Here is a 24,347-nt window from a genome sequence, read left to right on the forward strand (position 1 = left end):
AATAGCCTTCTGGTTAGCCTCTCTGCCTCAAGCCTCTCCCCTCTCTAGTGCATCAAATTGCCAAAGATATCTTCCTAAAGCAGAGATCTAATCTCTCACCCAACCTAATAGATTACAGTGGCTCCCTATTGCCTCCAGGAACAAATACAAACTCCTCTATTTGGCTTGGCTTCTTATACCTACATGAATTCTATAATCCAGTGACACTGTCTTTCTTGCTGTTCCTCTCATGTAACATTCCATCTTCCGACTTTGTTCCCTTGTCTGGAAAACTCTTCATCCTCACCTCTGCCCCCTGACTTCACTTTCTTTAGAACTCAACTCAAATCTGCACAAGGCCTTTCTCTTCCCTTCCCTCTCTCCAATGTTACTATGGGTAGCTTACCATGGGCTTATCCAATGTAAATCTTGTATGTATAAAGTTGTTTGATGTTGCTTTCACCAAATTAACTTGAGTTCCTTGGGGGCAGGGACTGGTTTTACCTTCCTCAGGGCCAACCTGAGGACCAACTTTCTCAGCTGTACATCACCAACATAAGTGATACAAAGATAATTCTAAAAGACCTGCAAAAGGAAGATGCCATCCACATCTAGAGAAAAAAAACTATGGAATCTGAATGTGGATCAGCATATTATCTTCTCCTTTTTTAATTTTACCTTTTTCTTTTCCTGTCTCATGATTTTTCTCTTTTTGTTCTGATTCTTTTATTCTGACCAATATGGAAATATGTGGGACATGATCGTACATGTATAACCTATACATAAAACCTATGTACATGGGGCGGTTAGGTGGTGCAGTGGATAAAGCTCCGGCCCTGGAGTCAGAAGTACCTGGGTTCAAATCCGGTCTCAGCCACTTAATAATTACCTAGCTGTGTGGTCTTGGGCAAGCCACTTAACCCCATCTGCCTTGCAAAAACCTAAAAAAAAAAAAAAAAAACCTATGTACACATATAACCCTAGAGTGGAAGGCAGAAGGATGGGAGGGAGAAAACTTTACAAAAATGAATATTGAAAATTCTCTCTACATATAATTGAGAAAATAAATAAAAATAAGTAATTTAATCAAACTCCAACTATTTACTGTCTTAGTATCTACTATTTGTGCCTGACCTGTGGTAGAGCATTCTGAGCTGTTATTGGTCTGATCAGCCACAACTGGACACACTGCAATTTGTCTCAAACATAGTCATGTCTTTTTGGTCTTCTTTGATAACAAAAGATAAGAGCCAACCATCTTGCTTATAGTGTGTATGTTCCACAGATCTGCTTTTCAATTGATTGGTTTGTTATTTTACTAGTACCAAATAGTTTTTGATGATTTCTACTTCATTTTAAATCCTGGTAATACTAAGTCCCCTTCATTTGCACTTTTTCTCATTTACTCGTGGCATTCCAGACTTTTCAATTCTTGCCTCTATCTGCCAGAATTACTCCTCCTCATCTGAATTTTAGATTATAATAATATCCCCCTCACAGATTTGTGAAGACCGAATGAGAACCATTTGTGAAATTCTTTACAAATCTTAAAATGCTATGTAAATGTACTTTGTTACTTTACTTTCAGTAACTTTTATTTTCACTACTTCTAATTTGATTAAAACTAAATCTTGTGATTTTGTGATTTGATTAGCACTAAATACTTCAGACAGTATTGTCATTTTTATCAAATTGGCACAGTCCAACCTTGAGTAGTGAATATTTTTGAATTATTTGTCTCCCTTTATTGCTGTAAAGTATATTTTATGGTTAAAAGTTATATAAATCATATGTATGTCTTAGTAAGCTAATTCCCAAGTATTATGTGTATCTTTTTAATAGAACTTATCTTACTGGCTTTTTCCCCTGGTATTATTGGTACAGTATAGAAATGCTGATGATTTTTATCAATCTATTTTCCAGCAACTTTGTTGTAACTATTGTCTCAAATATTTTTTGTGTGTGTTTGCAGGGCAATGGGTTTAAGTAACTTGCCCCAAGTCACACAGCTAGATAATTATTAAATGTCTGAGACCAGGATTTGAACTTAGGTCCTCCTGACTCCAGGGATGGTGCTGTATCCACTGTGCCACCTAGTTGCTCCTTATTGTCTCAAATATTACCAATATTTATATATTTGACTTTGTTTTCTTGTTACAATGCAACAACTATCATATCTAGAATTATGCCAAAAAATTAGGGGTAGAAAGTTCATCTTTTCATGAAATCTCTACCTGATTAAATGACAAGTGTTATTATTTTCTCTGATGCAGCGAATGTTAGTTTTAAAATTTTAAATATTTTTGATCATATTAAAGAAGGATATTTCTATGTCTATATTTTTTAAGATTAATGTAAATGAATGTTGACTTCTTAATGAGGGGAAGACATGGAAAAGTGGAAGCGAATTTTTAAAAAAAGTAAAAATTAAAAAAATATAAAAAATGCTGAAGCTTGTCTCTGAAAAAAAATCTTGTTTTCCTTCATCCTTAGTATAACTTGGGAAATACTGAAATTTATTCTAAATATGAATCTGAATGAAATAAGAAAATTTACTAAGCCCTTATTACCAAGCACCCTGCTAAAAACAAGACAATCTGAATTAACTGAGCTCACACTCTAATTGGGGGAAATAATACTATCTTCCCAGGAACTAAAAGAACTGGTGGATAGGTTTACGGAGCCCATCAGTAATCTCTGAAAAGTCAGGTGAAGGGGACAGGTGCTGTAGAACAAGAAACTGGAAACTGCTTAATTTTCAAAATGAGAACAGGGTTTTTAAAATGTTGGCTAGAGAGTTGATTTTGATTGCTGGCAAAATTAATGAAAGGTTTATGTTAGCATTTAGAAAGTAAAATGTTAGGGGCGGCTAGGTGGCACAGTGGATAGAGCACCGGCCCTGCAGTCAGGAGTACCTGAGTTCAAATCCGGCCTCAGACACTTAATAATTACTTAGCTATGTGGCCTTGGGCAAGCCACTTAACCCCATTGCCTTGCAAAAAAAAAACCTTAAAAAAAAGAAAGTAAAATGTTTCTCTACCATGGCTTTATTGGGAACAACACTTTGTATTATCACTAACTTCTTGTGGCATGCTAACATTTCCTATTTTTCACGTGTTTGGCACATCAGGAAATATAGGATTCAACATTTATAGCTTGAAGGGATCTTAAAGATCATCTACTCTAATTCCCTTATTTGACCAGATGAGGCCCACAAAATGAAATCAATTTGCTTAATACACAAGTACTATGTAGCAGAGATGGGATCTGAACCAGGACCTCGGAGTCCAAATATTGTACTTGTTCCTCTATACCAATCTGTTACAATAGAGTGTATATACATATTTCAACAGAGATTTTGACAAAATTTTAATGCTAACCTTATGAACGGGCTGAGATGTGGGCAACATGACAGTACAACTGAGATTTTTACCTGGTTGAATTACCAGAAATTAAAAGAAATCTAACAAGATTTGGGATCCTATTTAAAACATTCATTCCTAAAATTAATATAAAATTCACTTTGTTTTGTGTCACTGAAACCATAGCTGTCTCATAGAAATGGTTTATTAAAGTACTTTCTAGAAAAATTTTTATAGCATGTGTCAAGCTCTTCAAATTTTTGACAGAATTCTTTATAAAATAATTTAGCAGAGCAATTTTTTCCCTTTGATAATTCATTTATGGCTTTCTCAATATATTGTTCCAAGATTAGGTTTGCTTAAGATTAATACTTTTTTTCATGTTTGAATATTTGATTTTTTGGGTAAGTATTTATCAAATTCTTTTGAATTTTCAGTTTTATTAGCCTATAATTGCAAACAGTAATATCTAATAAGGTTTTTTTTAAGTTTTTTCAAGGCAAACAGGGTTAAGTGGCTTGCCCAAGGTCACACAGCTAGGTAATTATTAAGTGTCTGAGACTGGATTTGAACCCAGGTACTCCTGACTCCAGGGCCGGTGCTCTATCCACTGCACCACCTAGCTGCCCCATTTTCTTTTATTTTTAAATTGCATTTGGCTTATTGATCTTCTCTTTTTGTATTTCATATTAAAATTTCCTGTAAGGACTATTTTAGCTGCATTTCAAAATTTTTGGTATATTATTTCACTGTTACCATTACTTTTGACATAATTATTATGTTTCTATGATTTGTTTTGTGATCTTATTCTTATTTAGGATATCATTACTTAGTTTCCATTTTGTTCTTTATTCTTTAATGTTATAGTCTAGAAATATATATATTTATTATATCTGCCTTTTTCCATTTATCATTCCTTTATGTCATAGAACATTATCATTTTTATAAAAGTACCATAGGATGTTTATAAATAAATATATTCTTTAATATTCTTCTTCAAAAGGTATAACTTGATGTAGTCAAATCTGGTGTATCCAACAATTCATTCAGTTTTACATTTTCCTTTCTCATATTCTCCTTTGAATTTTATATTATCAGTGTTACTGTCTTACAAATTGTCTGATTTATTTTAAGAACTTAGTTTTTGCACCATGTTTATGTCAACTTTTAGTATTTTTTTTAAAACTATGTATGATGCCTTTTTAGTCTAATTTCCTTGTCTGTCTACACTTAAGCATTCATTATTATGGCAACTCTTGCGTTTTTGAAATGCAAGGAAGGAAGGAAGGAAGGAAGGAAGGAAGGAAGGAAGGAAGGAAGGAAAGGAAGGAGGGAGGGAAGAAGGAAAGAAAAGAAAGAGAAATTCTCAGCCATAAAACAAATGTCACTTTCTGTAAGGATTCAGCATAGGAAAAACAAACCACATAAGTAATACTGTCTATCCCTAAACTAATGAGGTTTAACAGATTGCCACTAGTAAAGACTAATAAGAGACAAGACACAACTGTTGGGTATGCTGTTATAAATCCATTGTGAAAGAGAAATCTAAGACTTTTTTTAAAAAATGTAATTGAAACAAGAAATATAACAAGCTCAACACAAACACCATCAACAATCATCCCAAACCAATCTGAGAAGCAGGAAAGATGAAAACAGACTCTGCTAATTGTACACGACTGAGCCCAACATGACATGCAATAAAGCTTTACAGAGCTTTATTTACAGAGAGAGAGAGAGAGAGAGAGAGAGAGAGAGAGAGAGAGACGGGGGGGGGGGGGGAGATCTGGGGGGAGAGCAAAGAAAAGTGGCAAGTCAACATTTTACATCCCTATGGCTTAAAACCTGAAACCAATCAAAAATTACAATCATCAGCTATAGATTCAGATGTTTTTTTTTTATCAGATAATTCAATTCAATTCCAAATAATATTTGTCCTTTATTTTCAAAGACCACAACATCAAGGAGGTAAAGCCATGACAAGCACGTGAATTGGATTTGAGTGAGGAGGGCTGTGCTAAATCACCAGACTCACTTTCTCCTCCAGAGCCATCTTGATCCAGTGACCAGATATGAATCAGGATGATTGGAGATGGTCCTGGATGAGAGACAATCAGGGTTAAGTGGCCTTGGCCAAGATCACAAAGCTAGTAAGAGTCAAATATCTGAAATTGGATTTGAACTGCTATCCTACTAAGTAATTACTATGTGAAAAAACATTTTGCTAGGCTCTGGGACAAAGTCAAATATTACATAATGTTTGGTCCTTATCTTCCCAAAGTTTACAATCTAAGAAAAAGGATGTGAAACAAATAAAAGTACCAGACTACCATGATGGGTGTCCTTCACTCTGGAAGTTCTCAATAACTAATGAATTTATTTGTTATTCAGTCATGTCTGATTCTTCATGACCCCACTTGGGGGTTTCTTGGCAAAAACACTGTAATGGTTTTTCATTTCCTTCTCCAATTCATTTTACAGATGAGAAAATTGAGACAAGCAGGGTTAAGTGAGTTTGCCCAGAGTCACACAGCTAGTTAATTGTCTAAGTCCTGATTTGAACTCATAAAGATGAAGTTTCCTAATCCCAAGCGTACATGCCTCTATCCACTGTGCTACCTACCTCCTCAATGAATTCATAGGACTGAACAAAAAAAAAAAATTCATAGGACCAGGACCACTCCCCCCCAAAAAAGCTGACCCCCTAACTAAATAAAAGTACTAAAAATGCCTATTTTCTGCCTTCCTGAATTTTCTGGAGGGTGTGTGTGTGTGTGTGTGTGTGTGTGTGTGTGTGTGTGTGTACACTCAGAAAATTAAATGAGAGAGAAACCAAAAAATTTACAGGTAATAACGCTTTCTTCAAATGAGAAAGTATTTGAACCAGGAAGTAGGTTGAGTTCATCTAACCCAATCCAAAATTTTATAGATGAGAAAACAAATCAAGAAGAGCAAACTGAGTTACCTAAGGACACGGAAAGTTAGTAGAAATGGGATCCAGTCTTCAATTATTCTTTTCAGTATTCATTTACACAATACTATGAACTGGAGAAGACTCATACTGACAACAGTAAAATAATAGATTAACAATAGAAAGAACATCAGACTGCAAGTCTTCAAAGACTCGACCTGGCTCATGTGCACACAATAAAGTATTACATTTGTAATTCAATATTTGAAAGATCCTTGTTTGAAATGTTTGGGCTCTCTATTCAACTCCTCTTTGCTCTACAGTTTTCCATTTTACACAATTTGTGTCACCTAGTGATCAACTTCCTGAATGAAATTCTCCAAACCTAATTAGACTGGACATCAGCCAAGACAACTAACTCTATTAACTAGGCCCATACTGCACTAAAGCCCCATTCTGATATCATTATATTGATAATAATAATAACAACAAAGATACTATATTAAATAAAAACTTGTCAAGTGACTTTCATAATTTTCTTACATTGAACATTTTAGTTATTTTAGAGATTAGGAAACTGAGGCACAGAAAAGTGATTAGCCTTAAGTCACATAGGAAGTAGAAGAGTCAAGATTAGAACCTAAATATTCTAACTTCTAGATCTGTTGTTGTTTTTGGTTTTTTCCTCTAGTAGATTAGACCTTGGAAATCATATCTCTACTAGTACATATTTTTCTCAACTATTTAAAAAAATGGAAACAGCATTGAACTATCATATCATATGAGCATTTCTACAGATTAATTTTACCAAAGATTTTAAAAATGTAAAACTACGCATCATTTAACCATAATAAAACATTCCATCTTCCCAGTAGTGTTTCCTTCTCCACAGTAGATAAACTTAAGTTCTTTGTCTCTTATACAGCTAAGATATGATTCCCTGCCTCAGAGCTTTTCAGAAATCTCTTCTTAGAAAATTGTATTTTGACTTATTCTCAAAATATATACAATGATACCAACAATCATGCAAGTAACATGTTTTGCATCTAGACTCTAGCCATATGCCTAACATTAATCATAGTTACATTCCTAAAGAAAGTTCATAACTCAAAAGAGAAACAGTTTTTTCGGAACTTGCCACTAAAAATTTATGCATTATCACAAAAAAAAATGTTTCCCTATAAACACAATCAGAAAGATATACCTAGTTAAGATTCCCCTCTTAGACACCTTTAGGAATTCTATTTTTCATTCTTTTTTCTATAGTTAACCTTATTCTTGTTGATTTGGTCCAGGCTTGTTTTACAAGTTGAAGCACTAAATAGCATTTTATATTTTCTTGTGTTGGAAAAAACCATTGCTCCTTTCAAAACTACTTCCTTTAATGGATTCAAATATGTATAAGAAAAAAAATCTAGTTAAAGTATCAATGTCTCCAGTGTCTCCAATAATTTCAACAAATTATGTAGCCCTATAAGGATAAGTCTAATCTAAGTCATTAATAACCCAAATGAAATCAATGGCTTTGGAAATATTCCCCAAAGTCTTACAACTAATAATTGCTTTCTACTATAATGACCAAAATTTTGCTTACATGTGTTGTTCCCTTTTTCTCCTAATCACTCCATGAATAAGGATAGATAAAAATATGATAGTACCATTTAAAGAAGAAAGTGCAAAAAAAAAAATTCATTCCAAGCATGTTCTCTACAATGAATTCAAGGCAATATCCATTAAAATTATCCAAATTCCTTTTTTTAAATTGTAGGATTACTAAATAGCATCTTAATTTCCTAATTACTAATAGCTTCCTAATAGCTTACTAATTTGGTTTTCGAAATAGTTTTTTCTATTGGAAAAAAAATATACTGTCCAGTTTATAGGAGAATCTAGGCCCACTCAGCAGTCAAATCCCTCACATTAAATTCAAAAACTTTCATTCAAGTTTAACAGTCTTGTGAGTTTAGCTAGCACAAATTACTTATCAAGTCTTCAGACTGTATTGAAAAAACAGAATTTCTGAGCCACCTTGTGGAGAATCAACCTAAATAGCTCGAAGGTCTCTTTGACAAGACCCTTTTTTAATACAACAATTGCTTGCTTTTCTCTTCCTTCTTAGCTCAAAATTAAAGTAATTAAGTGCACACTGGATTGCCAAATAAAATTTCTAGTTTGGGGTACTTTTATTTTATAAACCAAATGAAAGACCCTGTACTCACTCATCTGACAACTTCTGGTCAAAGTTGCATAGGTCACTTAAAGATGATTCTATCCTGTACCAATTTGACCATATATAAACAAGAAAAACACTTACAAACAGAAAGTATATTTTTAAAAATTTATTTTATTCAATAAATCAATGAGTTTGTAGACTTACTGTTTCAGAAAATGGAGAGGAAGAATTTATTCAGCCTAAGTCCTGCCAGTAGATATTTATGTAAGAAGTTATGGCATTGGTAGGCACCCTCACTAGGCCAAAAACAACAAAGGCCACTGATCATTTTAAGTGCTGAATGAGAAATGTCATTTTAGTTCTTCCCCTTTTGCATCCTTATCACCAAGTCATCAATTGATTTCTCAAGTTCAATCATTACTTTTACATAGGCAAATTCTTAGGCTGAATCCTTCACTCATATTCTCCCTTTTCTAAACACCAATTCTAGATTTAAATATAGAACTCAAAAGAGTTCTTTCTAAAATATTCCATTTCTTTTTCTTTCTATTGTACTCCTCAAATTACCCTCTTCCATATTCACCATTAGCTCTTATTAGACCTTGATCAATTAAATTTAATCAAAACATTTAAGTGCATATTACATGAAAAAATATTGGGCTGGACATTGAATTTTTACATTAGACATTTACCAACCCAGGATACTGTTTATAGAAATTCCTAAATCTCTCAATTTTTCCTTTCAGAATGTGCAATTTAATAATAAGGCACCCATTGTGTTTTGTTTGGTTTTTTTTTTTTTGGCAAGGCAAATGGGGTTAAGTGGCTTGCCCAAGGCCACACAGCTAGGTAATTATTAAGTGTCTGAGACCGGATTTGAACCCAGGTACTCCTGACTCTAAGGCCAGTGCTTTATCCACTATGCCACCTAGCCGCCCCCACCCATTGTGTTTTACCAAAAAAAGACTTTGCTAGAGGAACTTTATTATCATTTGTGATGCTTCTTTCTTCTTACTTGCACCCAGATTCCATCTATAGCCTCTTCTACAGTGTAAAGAACTAAGAAGAAATTGAGGATTGGTGTTTCCATTTGATACCCCAACACTTTTCACTTATCTGACAATTCAATGGTATCAGCAGTCAATTAAAAATAAAAACCGCAAAGTTTCTTGCACAACTTTTGCTTATGAAAGAATATTTTGCTAATCAACAAAATATTTGTCCTAAAGTTGTAACCAACTTAATATTCCTTTTTATTAAAATTTGCATTCTGTTAGTAAAATAAATCACCATCCAAAGAAGATACAAGGAAGGAAAAAATTGGAAAAATGATGAACTAACATTCACCCTCAAGCTTGCTGAGGGCAGAGACTATCTCATCTTGGTATATGTATTCCTGAAATAGAGTGGGAACTTAATGCTAATGATTTGCTCTTGAATATACTAATCAATTATACATAAAGTTATTAAGTTCTCATTAAAGAGTAAGGAGATTTAAAGTAAAAAAGAGTTAAAAAATATCTCCAGAAGGATTGACTCTCTGTTTCTTGGGTACTTCACAATTATGCATTTATGTAAAATAATAGAAAATATTCCATATTCGTCATTTACATAACTGAGCTGGTTGAAAGTTGAAGTCTGAGTCAGGGAAACCTGGGTTAAAGTCCTACCTCTGACAAATATCAACTATGTGAATCTAGGCAAATACTTAACTTCTTAGTAACCCAGGCAACTCTCTAAGATCTTAAATTGCAGATCTGCGTTGATAAAGAAAGTATCCTCACTAGGAGTTCCCCATATTAATAAACCCCAGAACCAGCCCGAAAAGTTATGAAGCAGTGAACAATTTATTAATTAACTAAATCTAACCCAAATGATTTTTTGCTTTCTTCTTCCTTCTCCCTTCTAAAAGTACAACTAAGAATTTAAAACTGAAGCTACTTTATATAATCTATTAAAAAATCTTGCTTTCACATATCATTCACAGTACTTTTTCATCTCAGTTCTTTTCTGAAACTGAATGGTATAATAAGAACTGAATTGTTTCTTTTGAGCTCTGAAAAACTCATCACTTTGTATATTAACAATAGGGGGAAAGAATAATCCTGATATACTAATTTTACATAAAAAAATCTTAAAAATAAAATCCATAGAGTAAAATGTTAATTTCCAGCTTTAAAGAATTATCTAGACAAATTAGACATTATTTAATTCAATCCTCACCCAACCTTCAATCCCACTACCTCATCTTATAAATGAGGAAATTAAGAGTACGTTCTGTTCAAAGTTACAAAATAATTAAACTATATTTCATTATTTGTTTTTATAAAAAATATTTCCACATGAAACTAAAGGGAACTCTGCATTTTTATAATATTTCATTTGCATGACTTCCCAAATAATATGTCATATACTGACTATAGTATGAAAACCTACTACGGTCTAAACTAATGATCCTAAGAAAGGAAAAATGTGTCATTAGATATTTGGGACAAAGTACTGCCAAGAGAGTGTCTTTAAACTAACTTTGTCTAGCTTGGTGACTTTTTTTTAAACAAGTAAAGTAATAACATTTTTATACCCATCTACCCTTCCAGCCCCCCCCCCCACTTTTGAATGATCCATCTTTGGAAATGAATAAATTTCCTTCAAATAATAACCAACAAATATATGCCAATCCTGAAGGTATCTGTTTCAAGCTATATGACAAAGAAAACAAGATATCAATATGAAAATGCCAACCGATCATAACTTGATTTTTTTTTGGTTTTTGTAAGGTAAATGGGGTTAAGTGACTTGCCCAAGGCCATACAGCTAGGTAATTATTAGGTGTCTGAGGCCAGATTTGAACTCAGGTACTCCTAACTCCAGGGCTGGTGCTCTATCCACTGCGACACCTAGCCGCCCCCTGATTATAACTCTTACAAGAATAAATAAAAGTTTAGAAAGTTAGATGTGGGCAGCATATAAAAAAAGCATCTTCAAAGGATGAGGAAATAACTATTTACTATTTACTAAATATACTATTTACCATGCTAAAGCTTGTGAAGAAATGAACCAAAAGTAGCCTAAAGCAAAAGTCAAGTTGACAAGAAAATTGTTTTTCTCCTCTTAATTACCAGTTTCCAAAGTCCTAAACACAAGTTTCCATCCCAGTGGAGGCCTTCTTCTCCAGTGCTGATCAGGCCCAATTCTAGTACCACTAGATTAGGCTGGTCACAACTCCCAACAACACAGCTTTTAATGAGCCTGTCACTAGCCTTTCAAATCTAATTTTTTACAATGTTTATTCAAGCAACAAATATTTAATACCTACTTTGTAGAAGACAGCTATACATAAACCAAAGAACTCTGATTAACAACTTCAATAACTAATCAAAGGAATAGGAAAGAACTACCATGGACAAAAAAGATACAAAGCACAACTTTTTAAGGAGCATCAGGACATGTCAAAAAAGTTCACCTCTGAGATGTAGAGGGCTGAACTTGGGAGTCAAGAAGATTCAAGTTTAAATCCTTCCTCAGATATTTACTAGCTGTTTGACCCTGAGTGGTATGTCACTTAACCTTTGCCTGTCTCAGTTCCTTCTTTATAAAATGGAATTAATAATAATACCCATTTCCCAGGTGAACTGTGAAGATCAAATGAGATCTCTTTTTTTAAAATTTTTATTTATTTAAGGCAATGGAATTAAGAGACTTGCCCAGGGTCACACAGCTAGGTAATTAGTAAGTGTCTGAGGTCACATTTGAATTCAGGTCCTCCTGACTCCAGAGCCAGTGCTCTATCCACTGCACCATCTTAGCTGCCCCCTCCAAATGAGATCTTTGCAAACCTTAAAGAGCTGTATGAATGTTGATTATCATTATTATCATCATCATTATTATTTATTCACTTCTTTTCCCTGGGGATCAGATCATTCAATATTAAAAACTGTTTTGCTCATGAGACCTGACTGAACTTACAAAGATTATTGTTTTTTCCTTCTCAACTCCAACCTTCACAATACCTATCATGCTTCTTTAATTAAAAAAAAATAAATGAAGGCAAGGATGGCAAATAAAAAAACATACAGGATATTTAAGATATGGTTTTTATAAATCAGAATATTTCTCAGCATTTAATGAAAGGCAATGGAAATAATGTTGGACTGGGTATGATCTCTGCTACTAACTAGTTTTGTGACATGTCTGAATCTCCAGACTCAGGCTCCACCCTCATTTGTAAAACTTGAACTATCTGGTTTTCAAGGCTATTAAAAAGTTTCAATAAGGATAAAAGTGAAAGACCTGATATACTGCAGAGGGTTATATAAACTATTTATTATTATTCTTTCTTCATGGTCTCATCACTTAGAAATGTAAATAGATACTTGTACTCCATTAAAAATCATCCAGTTTTCTTTTGTTGGAAAATAATATTTATCCGAAATTGAAGTCATTATCTTTTTCAAAAGCTCACTGCTTCAGTTCCTAAATGTTTTATGCAGTGAAACGTTACATACTGACCAATGATGATGATGGTGATGATAACAGAAACAGAGCAGTCACAAGTAGAATGAACACATTTTCAAGGACTTATTTTTTCCTGGTGTAGTTCCATTAGTAGAGGTGCAGCAGGTCATCTTATGCTGAAGGGCTCTGACCTAGTCATGGAAGTTAGTAAATAAAACTGCCACTTCACTTGCATAGGCTGCTGGCTTCCTCCACCAAAAACTAAATGCTATTTTTCTAATGTTAGCAAGACTAAAGAAATATTTTTATCAAAGAACAAGACACTGCTTAAGGACAGTAATTTTTTGATTAAGATAGAAAGATGAAGTAAAAGAACAGTGGTGAAAAGTGGACTAAAGATGGGGGAGTTATGCAAAGGTTTAGAGAAGCCAGAAGGCTTTATTCACATCTTGGTGGAGCTCTTTAATGAGAAAGGTGAAACAAATGGCCAACAGCCAGGTTAATGCTGCCACCTGGAGGTTGTTCCCTGGAAGTTGTCTGTACCCTGTTCTGGCATATAGACCAGGCCAACTCTGTTAAGATCTCCCTTTCTTCCTACATGGATCAATTTCGAAAAGGTTCAAGTTATCAAACAAGGCACCAGGAAAATGTCTGATTTTCTCCTAAGAGCATTTAGTCCTACTAGGAGGTTAGGAAATAGGTATTAAAAATAGAAGATGCAAATTTCTGGAGATAACGGAAAGGTACAACCTCAAAGGTCCTGAAACAGAAATGTTTACTGCTACTCCCACAATCCACCCCCCTTACAATGCAGGAGTGGTTGGTGTGGAACTCCTTCTACCAAAGTAGACTATAACAAAACTGTAGTTTATAGGTTTAGAAAGCTTGAAGAATGGGGTGGCTAAGTGGAGCACTGACCCTGGAGTCAAGAGTACTTGAGTTCAAATCCAGCCTCAGACACTTAATAATTACCTAGCTGTGTGGCCTTGGGCAAGCCACTTAACCCTGTTGCCTTGCAAAAAAACCAACCTAAAAAAAAGCTTGAAGAAGGAAAAGAGAAATTAACTGGCTTACTCTCCAGTCCCACAGAGAGAGTACCTGCTATAGTAACATTCAAATCCAGGTGCTACTTACTGACAACAAGCTTAGCTGCTGGTCAGCACTATTATATTGCTTCTCAAAATAATGTTCTATCCCACACCATTTCAGTTCAATCCAACACAAGTCTGTTCAATTAGTATAAATCTTGAGTTTGTGGTTCACATTTCTTCAGTGGATCTACTCAGTGTGGGCATTTCCTCCTCCAGTGCAGATCACAACCCAATCACACCTCATTCTGTGTCATCCATAATCTACTCAACATCTTCCCTAATGATTGACCCAATAGCATGGAGGCTAGCCAGGGAAACTCTCAGGTTATCCATCTATTCTCCCTAGTCCCTCATTATGTGACTACCCCATTTGCTTTTTTCAATTGCATGCTTCTATATGGGTGTTACCTCTTCTGTACCCAAACAATTAAGAGTGCAGTACAACAAACAAATGACATTTGAACTTCACAGTTCAATCTGGTAAAGCATATTGCCTTAAAGAAAAAAAATTTCAGGCCTAATACATTCCATGAAAATACCTATTCTAAATCCTAGTATAGAAGTAACTCTTCTGAAATGAAGATAAATACCTGAGTTCCATAAAATCAATAAATTTCTATTCACTTCACAAGATCAAAAAGAACCTGAATTTGGGGTCAAGAGAGCCAGGTTCCAGTTCCAGTTCTGCTACTTACAATGTTACCTTCAGCAAGTCACTTAACCCTCTCTGAGACTCAATTTTTTCATCTGTAAAATTGATAATACAATATTGGCCTTGCCTGCCTCCCCAGGTTAGTACAAGGGTTATGAATACAGAATCTGTTATAAAGTGGAAGTCTAGCATGGCAGAGAGAAAATGTGATTAGGAGTTAGGATCTCAATAGGGTGGTAGCAGTAGGGAAAAGAACTATTCTCTATAAAAAATTTGTAGAATAGTTTCAAAATATGCAATTAATATATCTATGCTTTTTGGGAGATTGGATATAACACTTCAATGTCATTAATTAATAAAACTTTATCAAGTACCTACTATGTGCTAGGCACTAGAATACAAAGAGTCAAAAGTCTGAGAGAGTTCCTTGAGGACTTAATAAGGGAGACAACAAGCAAATAAATATGTACAAACCAATTATAAGCTGGATAAATAAGAAAGGGAAGACATTATAATTAAGAGTGTAAGATATACTTCCTGTTGAAAATGGGACTTCCAAGAAAGAAAGTCAGGGAAGGTAGTAGGTAGAGATGAGGAGATTCCAAGAGTTTCTATCATATAAGGGGACATAAATATTTAACAAGTTAGCAAAAAAAAAAATTCAGTATTTCCTAAGAATTAAATATACTCGGGAAGCCACCTGAAGCATGTTTTAGAACTCATGAACTACCAAGAGGAGAAAAAGGTCTCCCAAGAAAGTCATTCTTGTCAGTGCCAACTGAAAAAAAAATCTACATTATTCCTAAACTAACAACATACAATGCCTCCTTGAAAGCAACAATAAGTAATCCTGCTTCTTGGGTAGGTATTTTCTGTGGGGCTCCCCCCCCTTCTCATTATCTTTATCAGCAGGGACATTTGCATGAAAACAAGATCATTGGTCACTGGGGATTCATCAGCTTACACTGCTTATTTTTCAACCATGTCATCCTCTCAATTAATACTAGGGAGAGGATTGAGACATCGGAACATCAGATTAGGGTGTCATTTGAAAAGCCAACCCCTAGAGCAGATGAATATCCATAAGGAACAGAAATCTTGTTTTTATGCAAATATACCACAGACAAGAAAATAAAAGAAGACATTTTCCAGAAAATCTTTATATACATCAGTGAAATTATTTCTAAATTAGCAACTGTTTTTCACATGGCACCAAGATGTTCCCCACAAAAAAACATAATAGTCAATTAAAGAAGAAGCAATCATCTACTACTAAACATTAGCACAAAAGTTGAAATAAAATTAAGTTTCTAACAAGGCCACTGTAGTTCTGATCACTAGATTTATTGGCTGGCAATAAAGATCATTTCTGTTGCAAAAGAAGCAAAGGTCTCCTTTCAAGGTCCCTTCCAGCTGTGTGTTTCTATAAACCTATCTCTTCAATATTTCAGAGTAACAATCATACTAAAACATAAATACCAATTCTAAGTTTAATTTGGAGGAAGTCCATCAAGAAATTCAGGATAAGGACAAATGGGTGGTGCAGTAGATAGAGCACTCAGGAGGACCTGAGTCCAAATCTGGCCTAAGATACTTGATACTTTCTAATTTTTGTGACCTTGCTTGAGCAATCACTTTAATCCCACAGATCCACAAAAATAAATAAACAAACAAACAAATAGAAATCAGGATAATGGCATCTATCTCATATGGTTGATAGGAAGATAAAGTAATTGAAAAGCACTTTTAATAAATCTTAAAGCACAATATAAACATAAGCTATTATAAGACTGAGTCCTCTATTACTACCTTAAGCCAAATCGATTTGAGTACAACAAAGAAAAACAGACTGAGTCTGGCAGTTTCAGTATCATAAAGGCTCTAACCAAAACATGTCTTGCTCTGCTATTAAAAATGCATCTATAGCTACCCAAAAATTTGTTTTCCACAAAGATAAAAGACCTGATCACCATAGGGTATTAACAATTAAAGCAAGACTCAACTTAAGGTGTTCACTATTTCAAACTCTATCACCCCTTTGCTTGATATATCAAAAATCATCACAGAGTTTTAGGCCAGAAAAGAACTTTAGGAATAAATTACTCATTTAACAGATAGGAAAATGAGGCCCAAGGAAAAGTGATATAACAAAGCTTCTGTTCTCAAGAAGAAATCTAGTTGGAGAAATAAGACAAATGCAGGACATTCATACAAGCTAACATACAACTGAGTGCCAGATAAGTATTAGAGGAATGTAATAAACACTAATAGAATTAAAAGGAGAGTGAGATTCTTATGGATTGGAATCCACAATGTTCTAATTGTTATATATTTCAACTAATTGTTGAGCATTTACACCTCAACAAATTTGTAAATGCAATGCTACAAATCAGAGTTTGAGTTAGTTTTGTTAATGGCTTAAACTTAAAAAATGATGGAGAAAATATTGGCAATGCAGATTAAACTTAAAAGTATTTCCTGTATACAATTTTCTTCTCTTGCAGAATCAGTTGTTAAAATTTATCAGAATATCCCCTAATCACATGGTCAGCTAAGGTCTCCCAGAAAAGGTGGAAATTCCAAGATAAGCTATATATCTATATCACCTGCAAGTTTTTTCTCTTAATTACAAAGTATGAATTTTCCACAGTTCCTTTTCCAATTTTATAATGGTAAAGAAACATAATGAAATAGTTTTAAACTGGCAAGGAACTTAGAATAGTGTCTAAGAATTTTAAAAGAGAAACACCCTTAAATATAAAATACATACTATTCAAATAAGTTCCCCTGCCACTTATGCCAGAGAAAAGCCATCTGGATTCTAATACTATAACCAGTAAGCTCAGTAGTCTGGTATGCCGATTACCCAAAAAGACTTCTCACATTCTGACTTACTTTAATACTTAAGTCATTCTAATTTCTAATAAAAATATTTTCTTAATTATTAAAAAAAAAAGGAGATCTTGAAAGAACCACTACATTTCAAAATTCAACATGTAGCATGAACAAACATGGCCTGGGTACTTACACTCATCCAATCCCAGTTGGTAGGCTAGATTCTGCAGTCCTCGCACTTTCTCCATCAGGTTAGCTGTGGTGAGGCTACCCAGTTCTGAAAACAAAATTAAGTGTAAATCTCAATACTGTACTTTCTCCCAAGATCTATTCATATTAGCTATGTTTCTAGGTGACCTTGATTAGTCTCTACTAGTCGAGATTATGTGTTCCCAATTCTTTTCAAACTGAGAAAAAGGTAATAAGGGTTTGTTCATTTTTGCAACATGCCTTAGCTAAGTCCATCCATTTGAGAGATGAGTCAGTATGTAAATGGTCTTTTATTACCTCCACATGGTACACTCATATTTCCTATTGTTTAAATATACTTTAAAAAAAAAACCCTGTGATTTCATTAGTGTTGGTACTTACAGAGGCCACTTGTCCAGACCTTAGTAGAAAGTTTCAGGAACTGCCTCACTTGATATTCAACTGTCTGGTGGCAAGCCTCTTCTAAATTAACTACATTGGGCCAATGACAGCAGTCTTGCCAGGTTCAAAGGCAGAGTTTTTCCAGTGTAAGGCTTAGCACACTTTGCATTAAATTGGCCATCTTTTAAGAACAAATATTCTTATACCTGAGAAAGCACTGTTATGGGCCTTTGGAGAAAGTACATAAGCCTGCTATGACCTGTGCTGGAAGCCATGACTCTGTTAGCCCTTCTAAATAGATGTTCGAATAATCTTTTTAATGATCTTTTCCAGATTTTTCTCAGGAAAAGAAGTCAAGTTCACCAGGTTCTAGTTTATTGACTACAGACATTTGCTCTTTTTCATTCTTGTAACATTCTCTTTCCTTTATTTCTACTATCAGTCACAATCATAATTATCATTTCTTTCAGGATCAAGAATGAATTCATCTAAGCCAGGGAATTTTAATTTATCAAGGTGCTCTTTTTTATTTATCATGGAGTATTCTCTGATTTTAGTTTTGTTATTTTCAGCATAAAGTTTATTCTCCTGGGCATTTTTCCTCCATGGGATCTCAGATCTTTCCTCTGAACATTTTGAAATCTGCTTTCCAAAAATCTAGGGCATATGCCCAGACTACTTCTCCTCTATTTTTAGGAAGTACAAAATTCTAATAAGTAGTGACCACTTGCCTCTAGGGCTCCTATCATTTCCACCCTAGCAACTAGTCCTTTCCTGTTAGTGAGACTTAAATATGAAAAAGAATATACCTTTGATTGTTTCTCTACTGCCTCAGTACATACCATATTTCTCTGCTAGACTTGGGACCTGATTTCCAACTCCTTATCCATTTTCTTTTCCTATCCCAGTGGTTTTTATAGTATACTCCAATAACAAAATAATTTGTTTTTGCTTCCTTGTCCAATACTCAAATACTTTTGGTCATGCTTCCCTACTATGGTTCCTAAATTTCCTCACAAGCATACCTTTTTAAATATGCCATGCTCAACCTCCTTCTTCCCTATTTCACTTATCGTCCTTCTTTTTAATAAAATATTTCTATTCAGGGTCCTAGTTGAGTCCTAAGTTTCATCCCACCAAATCTCGATGACACAAAGTACAACTGATCTTTAGTTTCCCTTATCTGTTGCCTAAATTTAGAACATTTTTGTATAGACATTTGAGAATATGGTTCTTATTACTGACACCTTTTAATATTGCTCCTGTGAATTTGTGGGTGTCCCAGTTACTAACCCTAATTCCTTTACTATGCCTATTCTCTCTCTCTCTCTCTCTCTCTCTCTCTCTCTCTCTCTCTCTCTATATATATATATATATATATATATATATATATATATAATATATATATATATGTATGTAATGCATGTGTGTATACATATTTATTGATACATACATCACACACACGCGCGCACGCAAAGTATTCCCCTTTTTAGTTTAAAGCCCTTCTGATTAGTTTTACTAGACACCTGGCATCATTTGTTTCTCTATCAAATAAGGGGAGGGGAGGGAAGGGAAAAAAACAAAAGGGGAAAGGGAAAAAAAGGGAAAAGAGAATAGAGGTGGTGGCAAGAAATATTTTCCCCTAAATTCAAGTACTATGAAAAATTTAAGAGATAGTCAAAAAGATAAAAGGCAATGTTTTTAAAAATTGTTATCATGAGAAGCAGCATAGTGTGTGAGAGAGAGAAAGACAGAGAGATTTATCACCAAAAGGTTGGCCATCAAATGAATCTTTTTGATATATGAAACCATCTATTAAGGTAAAGGTGGATGAGGAAAGAAAAGTTGTAATCAGAATTGGTGAATGACAGACCTGCACCAATGAAATTTGGTAGTTTTTGATGAATTTCTGTTCCATGGCTTTCCAGGGTCAAAAAAAAAATTAATCATTAATAGTCAACTGAATTGCAGGGGAAAAAAAAATGTTCTCATGAGTACATTGAAAGGTAAGCTTCTCTTCCAGATCACCTTTATTCCTGGTCTTATTTATATCAGTTCCAAGTCACAGATAATTTGGCTTATTTGTACTTCCCTTCTCTCTCTCTTTTTTAAAAAATTTATTTATGTAAGGCAATGGGATTAAGTGACTTGCCCAAAGTCACACAGTTAAGTAATTATTAAGTGTCTGAGGCCAGATTTGAACTCAGGTACTCCTGACTCCAGGGCCGGTGCTCATTCCACTGCAACACCTAGCTGCCCCCAATTTCAATTTTCTAACCACCATGGAATGTTTATTGTCCAAAGAAATACCAAGGAGAAGGCATAAATAATTAAAAAGATCTAGTTCAATAAAAATTTTCTAATTGAAATTCCCATATGTTTGGCCCTCAAATAATCTATTGATCAACCAACAAATACGTATTGATCATTTATGCACTGCACAATCCAACTTACTCTCCACCTGTTCAATTGGAAGTTCAGTTTACTGATCATTTGCAGTGTCTGTCTAAGATATATGTGGACCAATTATGTAGGGTTGGCCTTTCAATGGCATATCAAGGTCTGCTCAATAAGCATTCTTCACTTATTTCATTTTTTTATGTGGAAAAAGTAGGTCTAATTTTTTGGATCTCCTTTGAAATCATTTACATGGAAGTGAAATGTTCTGGGGCTTAATATACAAAATATCATCTGCAAACAGTGTATTTAAAAGACTCCAACTTCCTAAGTCGAATCCCTTTTCAATTTGGACTCTGCACTAAACATCCTCAAAAGCAATAGCAAACTCCTCTATTGATCATACATTTTCCCCCTGGTTTATAATTTATTTTAAATTAGTAAATACTAAACAAGATTATCCCTACTGTTATATCTTTTAAAGAAATTTTATATGATTTTGACATATGCAAATAGTATCAGCTTGTTGACATATGATTTTAAAAGTTATCTTAAACCTTCATCAAGGATGCCCTCGATTCACATATGAGTAAGTCACACAATAATGTAGTAGAGACAGGAAAGTACTTTGGGGTGGGTTTGAGATCCTCTTAATTGTCTTTTTTCAAGTATGAATTATGCCTAAGATTTTTTTCAGGCCTTTAGTGTATCTCTTCTTATTTACACATACAGAAAGATACACTTTTGAGAAGCAATACCTCAATACTGCCTACTCCTGGTATATTTGATCTCAGCATGCTACTCTTTCCAGTTTTATTTGCTTTAGTGCCATTTCTGTACTCTAACACAGCTGAATCTAGGAATCCAAGTGAATATTTTAGTTTCCTTTACCAACAAAAAGCTGTCACCTATTTCCAATTTCAGCCTTTAAAATTCTTTCAGAATAATTTGGTCTAATTGGGTTTCCTGCCAAATTTTCCTCAAACCTATTTCCACCTCTATTGTTTCTCCTTGTTTCATAAGGTGATATTCAAAAACAAGTGTCTTTTTTCTAGTTTGGTATCATTTTTATCTTGGCTCTAAAATGTTAGTGGTCTCAACTAAGTAGACTGATTTGAAAATAATTCCTACATGAGTAACCAGTCATTTCCTGTGTATTAATAAATAATCAACTTCATTTTTTGTGATGTCATTTTGATCCTCACCTAGTTCCTGCCAATTACTTACTTAAAACAGTATTAACAATGTATAAAAGCAAGGCTTTTGTGTATACTACAATTACTTGTTTCTTACTCCTAAACCATATTTTCCAATTTTTTTGCCATCTTCCCCAATACCTATCCTGGCAATGTAATCCTTGAAAATCCTATACCCAATAAATGGCAGATCTGTTCCCAACTTTGAATTTAAGTCTAGAGCTCTTTCTACTATGCCAGAAAACTAGAGTGTCCAATCCCTTTAAAAAGTTCAATTCTTAAAAAGCAAATTTTGGGGGGCAGCTAGGTGGTGCAGTGCATAGAGCACTGGCCCTAGAGTCAGGAGGACCTGACTTCAAATCTGCCCTCAGACACTTAATAATTACCTAGTTGTATGACCCTAGGCTAGCCTGTATGACCCATTGCTAGCCAAAAACAAAAGGTGAATTTTTATCTCAATCTCAGGTTCGTGTTTCAATTTCAATTTTCTTTTTTGTTTTTAGGTTTTGGTTTTTTTTTTTTTTTTGCAAGGCAATGGGGTTAAGTGGCTTGCCCAAGGTCACAAAGTTGGGTAATTATTAAGTGTCTGAGGCCAGATTTGAACTCAGGTACTCCTGACTCCAGGGCCGGTGCTCATTCCACTGCAACACCTAGCTGCCCCCAATTTCAATTTTCTAACCACCATGGAATGTTTATTGTCCAAAGAAATACCAAGGAGAAGGAATAAATAATTAAAAAGATCTAGTTCAATAAAAATTTTCTAATTGAAATTCCCATGTGTTTGGCTCTCAAATAATCTATTGATCAACCAACAAATACGTATGGATCATTTATATGTAAGGCTTGGTTAGAGGTACAAAATGTAAAATACAAAATATTAGCTTCTGTATTAAAAAAACCACAATCTAATTTTCTAACAACAGATCATACCATAAAAAGTGCTAAGTGAGTAATAAAGAAAATTACTATTATTGAAGGAAGGGAGAAATTACTTCCATTTGGTGTGGTCAGTTAGCTTCATGGTCCTCCACAACAAACCATGAAGAATTTTTCTGAGTTGGGTCATGACAAGATTTAAACAGGTGGAGATGGGTAAGGGAAATATAACATAGGCAAAAGTCATGAGGAAGAAAAGCATAAACTGTACTCAGAGGATTAGTTTAAGGGTTCACATAAGGGAAGACTGGGAAATAAGCATTAAAAAGATAAAATGGGGTCATATTGTTGAGTTTTGATTTGAAGTCCATAGATTATCATCATTTCTCACCTTTTAGCATATCAATATCATCATGTTCTAATTCAGCCATCCATTTGGGTGGAGAGCTAGTGATGGGCTATCAAAAAATAACAAGACAGATTAAGGGCTTTACAAAGAACACAAACAGATCCTATTCTTTCACAACAAAATACAAGTTGCTTATATACTAAATAGTTTGAACTAAATTGTGGCTGAAACTGCTGGTAGAACTGACTTTAAAGATGCAGATTAAAAAGCTATCCTTTGCTTGAATAAAAACCACACATAGTAAGATTGTTCACCTTTAAACCAGATTCTCAAAGGGGTATCAGTTTAAGGATAAACCAGTGTGGAATAGACTGAATAGTAAAAGAGTCCTGCTTCAGTTAAGCCTACTCAGCAGAAGCAAACTCCCACCCTGAGTTCTAGGAAAAGTTCAGAAAATGTTATTCTTTAACAGACTTGAAGATATAAATAATGCATCAAAATCAGAGAATCCTGAACTTTTAGGGGAAAAGAAAGAAATGAATAACCATCAACTTGTATTACAGAAACTTGAAAAAAATTCACAACTATCTATGTCTAAAACTGTCAAGTTTATTTTCTTCATTTTACATGATAAGAAAGAACTTCTATTCCTTGTCTAATTTCAGCAAATGGAACACTTTAAAAAAAAAAATTTTTATTTAAGGCAATGGACTTAAGTGACTTGCCCAAAATCACACAGCTAGGCAATTATTAAGCATCTGAGACTAAATTTGAATTCAGGTCCTTCTGACTCCAGGGCCAGTGTTCTATCCACTGCACCACCTAGTAGCCACAAATAAATACTCTTTATAAATAACTCGATGGTAATGAAATAGAGGTGATAAAACTATCTAAGCTAAACATTTTACACACTTGAAAATGATAGGAGGCATAAAAATCAATTACCATTGTATCAGATATAGATTATATAGAGATTTAAATAAATTAATTAGCTCAAATCTGGTCTCATGCCAAGTACCCATATCCATTATTGGTATGTGAGATAATGCAGACCATCCATGATGTACCACTCTACCAAGTAGTATGGTCAAATACCCTCTAATCATATGTTCTTTCATATGACTCTAAAGCCACAAGTGTAAAGACAAGTCTAAAAGTTTCCTAATAACCATTTCTGGCTATAAAAAGGCAAAATGTGCCTTTCCAAAAGCCCCTTTTAGCTCTAAACGTTGGCATTAACAGATAGATTTCCTTTCTAAGGCCTTCTGATACTTTAATGAGAAGAAAAAAAGATAAGTACGTACTATATTAAAATGCCCTGAAAAGTGAAATTTTAAAATCCCAGTATGGTACAAGAACATATTAAAAGTCTTTTCACAATCAAAATGGGGGGGGGGGGTGGTGAATAAAGTTAAAGAAACAAAAGATAAAAAAAAATCTCTCCAAACTTATTCTGATATCAATGTAAAATACTTTATCTAAG

The 24,347-nt window shown here is 34.2% G+C and overlaps 1 protein-coding gene across 3 annotated transcripts in view; it reads right to left on the reverse strand.

The window, feature by feature from the left end:
- Positions 1–24,347, reverse strand: part of LIN52 (lin-52 DREAM MuvB core complex component) — a 101,226-nt gene that overhangs the window by 71,039 nt on the left and 5,840 nt on the right. For 2 of the 3 annotated variants that reach the window (XM_074235743.1, XM_074235745.1), the window contains exons 4-5: positions 22,907–22,973; positions 17,649–17,732 (exon numbers count right to left, since the gene is read on the reverse strand). In XM_074235743.1, coding sequence (XP_074091844.1) covers positions 17,649–17,732; positions 22,907–22,973 — 151 coding nt within the window. Of the gene's footprint in view, positions 1–868; positions 5,437–17,648; positions 17,733–22,906; positions 22,974–24,347 lie in introns of all 3 variants that reach the window. The other variant, XR_012478201.1, reaches the window with a different exon arrangement.

This window comes from Macrotis lagotis, chromosome 4 (assembly GCF_037893015.1).
Source record: "Macrotis lagotis isolate mMagLag1 chromosome 4, bilby.v1.9.chrom.fasta, whole genome shotgun sequence".
NCBI classification, from domain to species: domain Eukaryota; kingdom Metazoa; phylum Chordata; class Mammalia; order Peramelemorphia; family Peramelidae; genus Macrotis; species Macrotis lagotis.